The 14,235-nt window shown below is 41.0% G+C and overlaps 1 protein-coding gene across 2 annotated transcripts in view; it reads left to right on the forward strand.

Annotated features, from left to right (window-relative positions):
* The window catches only part of LOC121536639 (inactive dipeptidyl peptidase 10-like), a 346,281-nt gene that overhangs the window by 291,116 nt on the left and 40,930 nt on the right, over nucleotides 1-14,235 (forward strand). For both annotated transcript variants that reach the window (XM_041844048.2, XM_041844049.2), the window contains exon 9: nucleotides 658-812. In XM_041844048.2, coding sequence (XP_041699982.2) covers nucleotides 658-812 — 155 coding nt within the window. The remainder of the gene's footprint in view (nucleotides 1-657; nucleotides 813-14,235) is intronic.

The raw sequence follows: 14,235 nt of genomic DNA on the forward strand, positions 1-14,235 counted from the left end.
GCAGAATGCCAGACCCAACAACGCAGAAGAGTTGAAGGCCACTATCAGAGCAACCTGGGCTCTCATAACACCTGAGCAGTGCCAGAAACTCATCGACTCCATGCCACGCCGCATTAATGCAGTAATTGAGGCAAAAGGAGCTCCAACCAAGTATTGAGTATTGTACATGCTCATATTTTTCATTTTCATACTTTTCAGTTGGCCAACATTTCTAAAAATCCCTTTTTTGTATTAGCCTTAAGTAATATTCTAATTTTGTGACACACGGAATTTTGGATTTTCATTTGTTGCCACTTCAAATCATCAAAATTAAATGAAATAAACATTTGAATGCATCAGTCTGTGTGCAATGAATAAATATAATGTACAAGTTACACCTTTTGAATGCAATTACTGAAATAAATCAAGTTTTTCAAAATATTCTAATTTACTGACTTTTACCTGTATATCCTTCTCATATGAAACAGTACGTATGGAAAGTTAGGCTGAACTTAAGGAAAGATGATAATATCAACTATTATCTAAAAAGCAATTTTCACACTAAATGTCCATGTACTGTAACATATTAACACAGCCATATGTGGCCATATCGTTGGGGAATAAAAACATTTATAGAGGTCTATAATATATTTATGTATTCCTTATGTCTCTCTACAGAGGAGATTCTCCAGTCCCATGTGGCACACTGGTGGTCACCCGATGGAGAGAGATTGGCCTTCCTGGTTCTCAATGATACTCTGGTGCCCAATATGGCCCTTCCTCGCTTCACTGGGTCTTCATACCCCAAGGGAAAGCAATACCCCTACCCTAAGGTAAGCAATAGCCTAAATCTGAGATGATGTACAGTACATTGTCTGCTGCCACCCACCTAGCCAGCTCGATAGGTGGAATGAAACAAATTGGCCTGACTCCAACATAGCTCTGACTAGTCTGAGAAAGTAATATCAACAGTATCTCTAGTCTTCATACAATCAAAATCAAAATCTGTGTTTCGGGAGTAAGACAAATCAACATTCCTCTTGAGCTTTTAGAAACCAAACTTAGATATTTATACTTACATTTACATTTCAATTTAAGTCATTTAGCAGACGCTCTTATCCAGAGCAACTTACAAATTTGTGCATTCAACTTAGGATAACCAGTGGGACAACCCCCACTGGGGGAGGGGGGGGGGTGTAGAAGGATTACTGTTAGACTATTCCAGGTATTCCTTAAAGAGGTAGGGTTTCAAGTGTCTCCGGAAGGTGGTCAGTGACTCCGCTGTCCTGGCGTCGTGGGGGAGCTTGTTCCACCATTGGGGTGCCAGAGCAGCGAATAGCTTTGACTGGGCTGAGCGGGAACTGTGCTTCCATAGAGGTAGGGGGGCTAGCAGGCCAGAGGTGGATGAACGTAGTGCCCTCGTTTGGGTGTAGGGTCTGATCAGAGCCTGAAGGTAAGGAGGTGCCGTTCCCCTCACAGCTCCGTAGGCAAGCACCATGGTTTTGTAGTAGATGCGAGCTTCAAAGTGTGAGGCCAATCCGGCCATGTGTTCTTGGCCCAAGGTTAAACTAGAAGCGGCAGAATCCATACTGAGGGTGAGAACCAGTAGAGCTTGGCATATGGCATTTAGGGTTGAGTACGAACAGTGAATGCCACACTGAATGTAGAAAAAACACTGCTACTCTATTAGGGAGGTTTGGCATTAGAAAAGGTCAATACGATACTGTGTCTCTATGATTAGTCTCTTTGGGGTCTGGTACATGTCTTCATGCATTGTTCAAAACCAACCTTTGTGGTTCTCATTCATATTTAAACATGGTTAGGCTGAATACAGTGCTGTGTGTAAATGAGGTGATAACTTTTTGTCATACTGTATTTCTCGTTTTCTTTCATAACATTAACATTTGGGTAACACTTTACATTAAGTTGCCCTTATTACTATGTAACTACAAAGTAATAACTGTAGTAACAACATAATAGTTACATAGCTGTTACTATGTAAGTACATAGTCATACGTTTGAAGCGTTTTTAGTTATTGTACAATTGGAACAAGGAAAGTGTAATTACACATCCACTTGCTGAAGGTTATTCCACATGTGTAATTACTGATGTTATTACTCATTTTATTGTTCCACTATGTAACTAATGTTTTGTAATTACACATTTGAAAGTCACCTGTGAATTACCATGTTAATAACTCGAAACAAAATCTGACCATTGTTACATGTAACTACAAGGAGCCACTACCATTGAATCCATATGTCATACCAGGGTTGATAAATAGGCTAGGACCTGGTAACAACAATTGTAACAAGGCATACCCTGTCATTAACTACCGGTCATTATCACTGAGTTTATTTCTGTGTAATGGCCTGGCTCAAAGGCTATACCGAATCAAGTGTAATGTAATGACCCAGCTACACCACATGTGTGACATCCACGTCCGTGAGACCTGCGTGATACCGAGTTGATAGAGTCCTACTGCAGTCAATGTTACCTGCTACATAGGCGTGTGCTTAAAGCGTAGACGTTGCGTGGCTGCTGTAGCAGCAACCTAAAATTGGGTTTGGAGTCTATTACACTTGACAACAGGTCAGAAGAACTCACCACTGGACCCTTCCTACGATGATAAGCCTCCACCCTGGACTTTCCAACCATGTGTTAGTGCATCACTGACTATGTAAGTGGAATATGTTAGGGTTCATGTGTATATTCTCTGTATATAATAGGCCCTTGGTACTGTTTAACTACTGCATAATTACTACCTTGTGTTTATTCATTTGTATATAGCCTGTTGTGTTCATTGTGAGCTACTAGCCACTATATTGCTTGTCACTGTACAATTATGTAGTTATTAGCACTGCTATTACATTGTTATTACTGCCTTTGTAGCTATAACAGTTGTACAGTGTCTGATACATTCTCTCTCTCTCTTCTTTTCCTAGAGAACCACTGTACACTATTCACTACCACTAGTCTCCTCTTCCTGTTTGCTGCGTATGTGTGTCTGTTCGGTGTATGGAAATTAAGTGTTGAAATAAATTGTATCCCTGGCTCCTACTTGTCATTTATGTCCTCTAACTGACGCTGGAACAGTTGTACATAGTCTAAACCGGCACCTCTTTTGGAGACCACCTCACGGTGGCGCTCTTTTTCACTCAGCTTCATAGTTTGAAAATGTAATAGAAACATTAATAATATTAGTAGGCTACATCAATACAATAGTAGTAGTCCTATCTGTATGAAAAACAAATATATAAATGGAACTGTAGTCTTCCTAGTTCATAATATGGAGGTAGGTTTTTATATCTACAGTATCAATGCTTTTGAGAAACTTTTAAACATTGAAACCAGCTGATGAACGGAACGGCAGTTGATGTCTACCTTGTAATATATTTTGAGGCAGAGGATGCTGTAGAGTAGACTCCTCCCCCGACCCTCCTTGGAAGATATTCCGATTTGACAGGACAGGACAAAGTTAGCTAAATGGATGACACCCGTTTGATCATCGAAGTTGAGAAGCACACTTTGCTGTATGACTCCAGCAAGCCACAATACAAGAACGCTTTGTCCTAAGAAAAAGCATGGAATGCTGTAGCATCTGTCCTCGGAGCACCAGACATGTTTTGCCAGAGATACTGCATATCAGTGGAGGCTGGTGGGAGGAGCTGCAATTGAATAAACGGAACCGAGTCAAACGTGTTTGAAAGGTCTGTTACTATTCAATTTATTCCATTCCAGCCATTACAATCAGCTCGTCCTCCTATAGCTCCTCCCACCAGCCTCCACTGCTGTATAAATGACGAGCTAATCTTCTCTGCCCAAACAATGGCCGTCATTGTCCCAAAGGCGGGAAGGCAGGCGGTCTGCTTATCGATCTGCTTATCAGTCTGTTTAGGAAGAGCTCGACATTTACACAATAGTTACCCAGAGGAAAATGGGGGATGGTCATGCTTTTTCAATTTCAGTCAGGTGGGTGGGTTTAGTATTTTTTAAATGTAGTCCAAGGGAGGGTCATGTAATTTGTAATCATTTAAATGTCATATTGCTCAGGGTTTGAGAATGAGTTGCTTATTATATTATGTGTGCCCAATGATGCCCCTCATCCCTGATTCCCTGCTGGGCGTGCAATATCAAGTGCACCTAGTGTGGTCTCAATAAAATTATATATTGCCTATACCAGCCTTTCTCAAACCCTGGTCCGTAGACCGGCGCCGGTCCGTGGAGGAATGCTTGCCGGTCTGCAGCATATTTGTCTTGAATATGATTTAATTTTTTGGGTGGTCTGCTGCATATTTGACTCTAATAAATACTTGCCGTAGGTCTACTTGCACAATGCGCTGAACTATGCATGCTGCAGTTAACAAATTGTGTTGCCATGACTAAGTGTAGCTACACTAAACACACACACACACACACACACACAAGATAGCCCTGCTGGGCAGCCTGCACACAAGGCTTGGGCGGTACACCGTATATACTGTATACCGGGTATTTGGAAACAGCCACGGGGTGGTTTTTCAATACTGTTGATACCGTTGAAACTACAGTATGTCTTTAAAATGTACTTTATACATTTGAATATGTGTAGCTACTTTTTAAAGGGATGTATCCAGAATGAAGGAAGTTAGAGGTAGTTTCGAGAGCCAATGCTAACTGGCGTTAGCATTGGCTCTCAGTTCATATGAGGAAATCAGTCAATAGAGATAAATTCATTAGGCCCTAATCTATGGATTTCACATGACTGGGAATACAGATATGCATCTGTTGGTCACAGATACCTTTAAAAAAATGGGCCTCACAATGGGCCTCAGGATCTCGTCAAGGTATTTTTGTGCATTCAAATTGCTATCGATAAAATGCAATTGTGTTTATTGTCCGTAGCTTATGCCTGCCTGCCCATACCATAACCCCACCACCACCATGGGGCACTCTGTTCACAACGTTAACATCAGCAAACCACTCGCACCACATGACGCCATACACGTGGTCTGCGGTTGTGAGGCCAGTTGGACGTACTGCCAAATTCTCTAAAACGATGGTAGAGAAATTTACATTTAATTATCTGGCAACAGCTCTGGTGGACATTCCTGCAGTCAGCATGTATATTGCACTCTCCCTCAAAACTTGAGACATCTGTGGCATTGTGTTTATTGTCCCCAGCACATGGTGCACCTGTGTAATGATCATGCTGTTGAATCACCTTCTTGATATGCCACACCTGTCAGGTGGATTGATTATCTTGGCAAAGGAGAAATGCTCACTTACAGGACTGTAAAGAAATGTGTGCCCAAAATGTCAAAGAAATAAGCTTTTTGTGCATATGGAAAATTCCTGGGATCTTTTATTTCAGCTCATGAAACATGGGACCAACACTTTACATGTTGCGTTTATATTTTTGTTCAGTATAGATACCCATAGACTTCCAGTTGTAGTGTAACATAAAAATCTCCATCAACTGGATGAGTCACCATTTAGTTTGGTGGAAATTTTCCAACCATTATGTAGGTTGGTGGAAATCCCCATCAACTGAGGATGAGGGGTCACCATTATGTAGATGTAAAAAATTATGTTGAGTAATAATAAAGTCTAATAAAAAGCATGAGCTGGCACACACCCAGAGAATATTTTTTACTGTAGAGGTGCTGACTAACGGAGAATAAACTGTAAGCTATAAAAACAGCTTACAGTTGAAGTCGGAAGTTTACATAAACTTAGGTTGGAGTCATTAAAACTTGTTTTTCAACCACTCCACAAGTTTCTTGTTAACAAACTATAGTTTTGGCAAGTCGGTTAGGACATCTACTTTGTGCATGACACAAGTAATTTTTCCAATAATTGTTTACAGACAGATTATTTCACTTATAATTCACTGTATCACAATTCCAGTGGGTCAGAAGTTTACATACACTAAGTTGACTGTGTCTTTAAACAGCTTGGAAAATTCCAGAAAATGATGTCATGGCTTTAGAAGCTTCTGATAGGCTAATTGACATAATTTGAGTCAATTGGAGGTGTACCTGTGGATGTATTTCAAGGCCTACCTTCAAACTCAGTGCCTCTTTGCTTGACATCATGGGAAAATCAAAAGAAATCAGCCAAGACCTCAGAAAACAAATTGTAGACCTCCACATGTCTGGTTCATCCTTGGGAGCAATTTCCAAACGCCTGAAGGTACCACGTTCATCTGTACAAACAATAGTATGCAAGTATAAATACCATGGGACCACGCATCCGTCATACCGTTCAGGAAGGAGACGCGTTCTGTCTCCAAGAGATTCATGTACTTTGGTGAGAAAAGTGCAAATCAATCCCAGAACAATAGCAAAGGACCTTGTGAAGATGCTGGAGGAAAACAAGTCCTATATTGACATAACCTGAAAGGCCGCTCAGCAAGGAGAAGCCGCTGCTCCAAAACCGCCATAAAAAAGCCAGAGTACGGTGTGCAACTGCACATGGGGACAAAGATCGTATTTTTTGAAGAAATGTCCTCTGGTCTGATGAAACAAAAATAGAACTGTTTGGCCATAATGACCACCGTTATGTTTGGAGGAAAAAGGGGAAGGCTTGCAAGCCAAAGAACACCATCCCAACCGTGAAGCACGGGGGTGCTAGCATCATGCTGTGGTGGTGCTTTGCTGCAGGAGGGACTAATGCACTTTACAAAATAGATGGCATCATGAGGAAGGAAAATTATGTGGATATATTGAAGCAACATCTCAAGATATCAGTCAGGAAGTTAAAGCTTGGTCGCAAATGGGTCTTCCAGATGGACAATGACCCCAAGCATACTTCCAAAGTTGTGGCAAAATGGCTTAAGGACAACAAAGTCAAGGTATTGGAGAGGCCATCACAAAGCCCTGACCTCAATCTTATAGAAAATGTGTGGGCAGAACTGAAAACGCGTGTGCGAGCAAGTAGGCCTACAAACCTGACTCAGTTACACCAGCTCTGTCAGGAGGAATGGGCCAAAATTCACCCAACTTATTGTGGGAAGCTTGTGGAAGGCTACCCAAAACGTTTGACCCTAGTTAAACAATTTAAAGGCAATACTACCAAATACTAATTGAATGTATGTAAACTTCTGACCCACTGGGAATGTGATGAAATAAATAAAAGCTGAAATAAATCATTCTCTCTACTATTATTCTGACATTTCACATTCTTAAAATAAAGTGGTGATCCTAACTGACCTAAGACAGGGAATTTTAACTACGATTAAATGTCAGGAATTGTGAAAAACTGAGTTTAAATGTATTTGGCTAAGGTGTATGTAAACATCCGACTTCAACTGTATGTATAAACTCCCAGTAATTTATTGGGTAAGAAACCCCCAACGTTTCGGCATCACTGTGCCTTCTTCAGTGTGAATAAAGAGAGTCGCACACTCTATGTATAAGTGTGAGCTAAGGTTAACTCAGTGATTTAATGCTAAGACATCGATTGCAAGATATTAGCTCCTTGTTCCTCAGCCTCTTACTAATTGCATAACGGTAAACCTAGACACGTGCATCTTATAGTATTCCGAGTGGTGACACAAGGCTCGCAACCTTGGCTATACCCACTGGATATGATTATGAGCCTATATCATTTACATAATAATGGAGTCAGATTGATAAAGGTACTTTATTATTACTCTATAAAAACAATTAAAGAGAGTCACACACTCTATGTATAAACTCCCAGTAAATATTGGGTAAGAAACCACCAATGTTTCGGCATCACTGTGCCTTTTACAGGGTGAACAAGGAGCTAATAACTTGCAATCGATGTCTTAGCATTAAATCATTGAGTTAACCTTAGCTCAGGGATGCACAGTTAGAGACCAAGCATATATGCTCTGTTTTTTGTGTAATTAACAACTATCAATTAAATTATAGGCATATAGTCAATCAAATAATTACACTTTAAAACGAGGAATGCATTTACTCAATTCAACTAATAGAATGTATTAGTCACAAAATAATTGACACAAACAATTACAGTGTACATGAAGTACATGACACATTACAGATGACACAGTGTAAATGACTATCACCAATAGGCTAAGACTTGCACAGTTAGAGACTTAACGTGGTTACACATGTCTTCAGTTCAGAATAATCTCTAAGAGAAAAAACTATATGTGTCTGATACACACAGGAGCTCGGTAGCAAGTTCTCAAGTATGAGTGACTTCACTGCCCTTTTAACCAAATTCAAGCAGGAATGCACCCACAACCTGAATTAACATTTCTTAACACTTTGCTAGTGCAAACAAAAGGCAGGAACAACACACCCAGATTCCAATCTAATCAACTCAATTTGAATGTTATGACCAGACAACAGGAATGTGCCCGATAACCAGCCAACCCAACATACAATTTCAATTACTAGCATGCTAGCAGATACCCATAGACTTCGAGTCATTGCGTGAATGCTAGTTAGTATTGGCTCACAAAACTACCTCTAACTTACTGGATACAGAGACATATCAATTGTATCCACGAGTTCATCTGACCTTGGGGAAGTAGATAAAGGGCCTCATTGCCAAAATCCCAAAGTATCGCTTTAAGTAAATACCTGCAGTCAACTTGTGCAATACATTAGGAAATAAAGAAGATTGCATTCTTCATTTCAACTGTCACATAATTATTCATTATGAAGCTTACCGGCAGTCTCCAGTCACGTAGTGTTTATTTACAAGCACACAATGATAAGAGACTGGAGCCTTGTGAGTCACTCACTGTTGTGCAGCACATATCAGGTGATCTAGTTACAGTATGGAATTCACAACTAAATGTTTGCCAGCTAGATAATTTATAACTATTAAGTTAACTGTCTGAAATGTTCTAAAATGCTCTACAGTTGTGCATTGGGTTTGCTAATTTAGTAGCTAGTTAGCTATCTAGCTAAGTGGTTACATTCTTTCAAAATAAAGCTTCACTTGGTAACAGCAAAGAATCCCCTCCTGGATCAAGAGCCTTGCAGTCTAATATTTGTTTTGTGCGTGCAGCAAACTGTGAGTAGCATTTTTTAGTTACTTGTATAATTTTATGAGCTGGGATGTCTGTCCTGCAAATAGTTCAGGTCAGAGACTATAAAATGTTCGCAATGTGCTCGTTAGCATTTAGTTAACATTCTCTATGGGATTTTAAATGTACTTGTTAGCATTGCTAACCTTCGGATTACAGAGGCTAAGTGGGGTTTCATTGTCGGTATTACCGAATATCCATGTATGGCACATGGTCGGTATGAAGGTATGTCTACAACACTCTCTCTCTCTCTCTCTCCCTGGATTTGTTTCAAATAACAGCTGCCGGCCAAAACCACTCTGTGTGATATGTCAGACTGGCCTCAGCAACAATGCTATGAAGTCATCGAAAATGTGCAGACGTTTAGAAACAAAGCGTCCACATCTCAAGGATAAACCAAACAATAAAAAAATAAAAAAATAAAAAAAGATGATAAAACAAATAAAAATGCTGCATAATAATTTCACAGACAATAACAGTTTACTGATGGCTTCATAGTTACAGACGGCTATATCGGTCTGCTAATACAGGACTAGTAAAGGCCCAGTGCACTACTTTGATGGGGCCACAGCTGAGCAAAACTCAGCTCAAATTCGAGGATTACTTCTCCTCAAAATCTGATCCACGCCCGGGAAAGCAGTAGATGCATAATCCATTCACCAGCACTGAAGAGACTCAGCTTGTCACCGGTTCTTAATGATAAACTATTGGCGCTGTCCTGTGACCAAGGCCTGCGCTCCCGTTTTAATGAGATGTGCCTGTCCACATTCTGGCTGTTCAGCAGCGGAGAATACCTGCAACTCTGAGAGATGGCAGTGAAGACGTTAACCCCCTTTCATTCTACCTACTTATGTGAGACCAGCTTCTCTCTTCCTGCAATAAAAATCTAAATATCGCAACAAACTGGCTGTTGAAAACACCTCTGGAGTGTCCCTGGCACAAAACAGTTTGAGAAAGGCTGGCCTATACTGTAGGCTATAGGCATAGGCTATACGAAGAGCATGCACGGAAAAGGACAGGGCAAAGTTATAGTTCTAAGAAAATATACTTCCTTCCCGAATTATTGCACTGCTGGGATGGTGTATATAAAACTAGACTACATTCCATTGCACACTGCAATGGATAGGCATTCCCAATCATGAGCACCGGCCTGCCCTGCTCTTGCTTATGTAAACCCTTTTGTGCTACCTAAGCAATGACTGTGCTGTGTATGGTGGCACTTCAGGAGGCGAGTCAATTTGTTAAAGAAATTGCAATATCTGTGTGTACGGACTAGGCCAACTGCTGTCCTGTTCAGCTTGAGAGAGAGCGTGAGGATGAGAAGGAGGTCCAGAGGTAAGCTTGCTATTGCTAGAATTGATTTTAATAAAAACAATATGTTTCGTTGCCTATAATGAAACTATTTATCAGAGTTATTGACCTCATTATAAGCCATTCAAGTCATTTGCAAACATTACTATGAAGCAGCAGCCGCAGAGATGGGTGCTGAAAGTAGGCTAACTTGAGAAGACCTAATCCATTTAAACAGTCTTGACTATAGGCTACTAACAACAAGAGGGCTTTGTGTTGGAGCCTATTTCTTCCTATTCAAGAAATAAGAGGTAGGCCTACCTGTTTGACAGACTAAATTATAGTCTACAATCCATAGATTTTGTCAGCCAATTCCTTCAGTTACCATGCACTCCTTAAATATCTTAGTGTCAGTGAAGAGCTTGGTGTGTTAAGTTAAAACCAGGGCTCGAATTGAAGGGGTATGTGAAGGTATTGTGGCTTTTGTTAAAGAAAATACATTACATGACCAAAAGTATGTGGACACCTGCTAGTCGAACATCTCATTCCAAAATCATGGGTATTAATGTGGAGTTGGTCCCCCTTTGCTGCTATAACAGCCTCCAATCTTATAGGAAGGCTTTCCACTAGATGTTAGAACATTGCTGCGGGGACTTGCTTCCATTCAGCCACAAGAGCGTTAGTGAGGTCAGGCACTGATGTTGGGTGATTAGGCCTGGTTCGCAGTCGGTGTTCCAATTCATCCCAAAGGTGTTTGATGGGGTTGAGGTCAGGGCTTTGTGCAGGCCAGTCAAGTTCTAACACACCGATCTCGACAAACCATTTCTGTATGGACCTCGCTTTGTGCTTGGGGGCATTGTCATGCTGAAACAGGAAAGGGGCTTCCCCAAACTGTTGCCATAAAGTTGGAAAAACAGAATCGTCTAGAATGTCATTATATGCTGTAGCGTTAAGATTTCCCTTCACTGGAACTAAGGGGCTAGCCCGAACCATGAAAAACAGCCCCAGACCATTATTCCTTCTCCACCAAACTTTACAGTTGGCACTACGCATTCGGGCAGGTAGCGTTCTCCTGGCATCCGCCAAACCCAGATTCGTCCGTCGAACTGCTAGATGGTGAAGTCTGATTCATCACTCCAGAGAACGCGTTTCCACTGCTCGAGAGTCCAATGGTGGCGAGCTTTACACCACCCCAGCCGACGCTTGGCATTGCGCATTGTGATCTTGGGTTTGTGTGCGGCTGCTCGGCCATGGAAACCCATTTCATGAAGCTCCCAATGAACAATGATTGTGCTGACGTTGCTTCCAGAGGCAATTTGGAACTCGGTATTGAGTGTTGCAACTGAGGACAGACAATTTTTACACGCTACGCTCTTCACCACTAGGCGGTCGCATTCTGTGAGCTTGTGTGGCCTACCACTTCGCGGCTGAGCCGTTGTTGCTTCTAAACGTTTCTACTTCACAGTTACAGCACTTACAGTTGACAGGGGCAGCTCTAGCAGGGCTGAAATCTGACGAACTGACTTGTTGGAACAGTGGCATCCTATGATTGTGTCAAGTTGAAAGTCACTCAGCTTTTCAGTATGGCCATTCTACTGCCAATGTTTGTCTATGGAGATTGCATGGCTATGTGCTCGATTTTATACACCTGTCAGCAACGGGTGTGGCTGAAATAGCCGAATCAGCTAATTTGAAGTGGTGTCCACATACTTTTGTATATATAGTGTAGCTAAAAGCATAGGCATACCCCTTGTTAGCTTAAGATTTGGAGAGAAAAAAATTATGGACCTGATTATATAAAGCAATCTATAATGACACTTTAGTCCGCAATGTTTTATGCTAGAAACAAGCTGTAAAATGCTGGGGAAAGACATGACTCCGATGAATATGGGATGTATTTGGTTTGTGTCTATGACATTCAGAGGTTGCGCTACAAGCTTTTATAGCCGATGAGGGGACAAAAAATGTACTTTGCTTGGGAAGTAATGATTCTGTCACTATCAATTGACGTTTACTCGGACCGCAAATAAGATGATAGATTCATGCCGTGCTTTTATTATAATGGATATCGTTCACCCTTGTTCGCGGTTGTCTACGAATCCACAACCTTCTGGCTACTTTGTCATGTAATTCTTACAAAATGAAGAACAGTTTCTAAAACTGCATATCTAAGGCTCTGGTCTGTCCTAGGAGTGGAGGTAAACTGTAGGCATGTTCTCTGCTATCCACTTTGTGTTTTAGTTATTATTTTGGGAATAGGGGAGGGTCACTTGTTATTTTCAAGCGTTCAGGGAGGGTCGGGTAAAAATATATTTTACTAAAGGGAGGGCCATCCCTTTTCATTTCAGAGAGATCCGATGTTCTCCAGATATCCCTCATTATAAATAACATACAGTCAATTATCGCTGCATTCCCGTTTGGATAGATTTTGATGGGAGTGGACCCTCTTGCTTTGCCTTTTCCTCTCTGGTTTATCAACAAATGCAGATGGTTGTAGAATTTATACTCAACTTAATTTTTTATATAATGAGAAATATTATTGTTGTTATATAGTCATATTGGCTACCTATATTGGACCCAGTGACGATAGATTCCTTGCAGAAGAGATTCTGTTTCCACACGCGCATCTGTTTACGTCTCTGGTGTAGCAGGTAAAATTACTGTGCTGAGTCCTGTTCATGGTTTGCACACGCCTAATCCCGGTGTAGTTCCTCTGTGAGAACAATTTAGTTACATAGGACGTACATTTACATGTTTTGTCATTTAGCAGACGCTCTTATCCAGAGCGACTTACAGTTAGTGTATTCATCTTAAGATAGCTACAGTGTCTTCATAACGTTTTCATACCCCTTAACTTATTCCACATTTTGTTGTGTTTCAGCCTGAAATAAAAATGGATTAAATATACTTGTTTTTCTCAACCATCTACACACAATACACCATAATTACAAACTGAAAACATGTTTTTAGACATTTTTACAAAGTCATTGAAAATGAAATAAATAAATATCTAATTTACATAAGTATTCACACCCCTGAGTCAACACATGTTAGAATCCCCTTTGGCAGCAATTACAGCTGTGAGTCTTTCTGGGTAAGTCTCTAAGAACTTTGCAAACCTGGATTGTACAACATTTGCACAATATTATATATATATATATATATGTATGTATATAAAATCCTTCAAGCTCTGTCAAGTTGGTTATTGATCAATGCTAGAAAGCCATTTTTGAATCATGCCATAGATTTTCAAGCCGATTTAAGTTGAAACTGTAACTAGGCCACTAAGGAACATTCAATATCATATTGGTAAGCAACTCCAGTGTATAGTTGGCCTTGTGTTTTAGGTTATTGTCCTGCTGAAAGGTGAATTTGTCTCCCAGTGTCTGTTGGAAAGCAGACTGAAACAGGTTTTCCTCTAGGAATTTGCCCATGCTTAGCTCTATTCATTTACATTTACATTTTAGTCATTTAGCAGACGCTCTTATCCAGAGCGACTTACAGTTAGTGAATATGTTTTTTTTTTTATTGGCCCCCCGTGGGAATCGAACCCACAACCCTGCCGTTGCAAACGGCATGCTCTATCAACTGAGCTACATCCCAGCCGGCCATTCCCTCCCCTACCCTGGACGGCACTGGGCCAATTGTGCGCCGCCCATGAGTCTCCCGGTCGCGGCCGGCTGCGACAGAGCCTTGATTCGAACCAGAATCTCTAGTGGCACAGTTAGCACTGCGATGCAGTGCCTTAGACCACTGCGCCACTCAGGAGTACTATTCCATGTATTTTATCCCCCAAAACTCCCTAGTCCTTGCCAATGACAAGAATACCCATATGATGCAGCCACCACCATGCTGGCGAGGGGGGATTATTTAAGATACTCTTTGAAGAGGTAGGGTTTCAGATGTTTTCGGAAGATAGGCAGGGACTCTGCTGTCCAAGCTTCAGGGGAAG

The sequence above is a fragment of the Coregonus clupeaformis genome, chromosome 23 (genome assembly GCF_020615455.1).
Source record: "Coregonus clupeaformis isolate EN_2021a chromosome 23, ASM2061545v1, whole genome shotgun sequence".
In the NCBI taxonomy this organism is placed as follows: domain Eukaryota; kingdom Metazoa; phylum Chordata; class Actinopteri; order Salmoniformes; family Salmonidae; genus Coregonus; species Coregonus clupeaformis.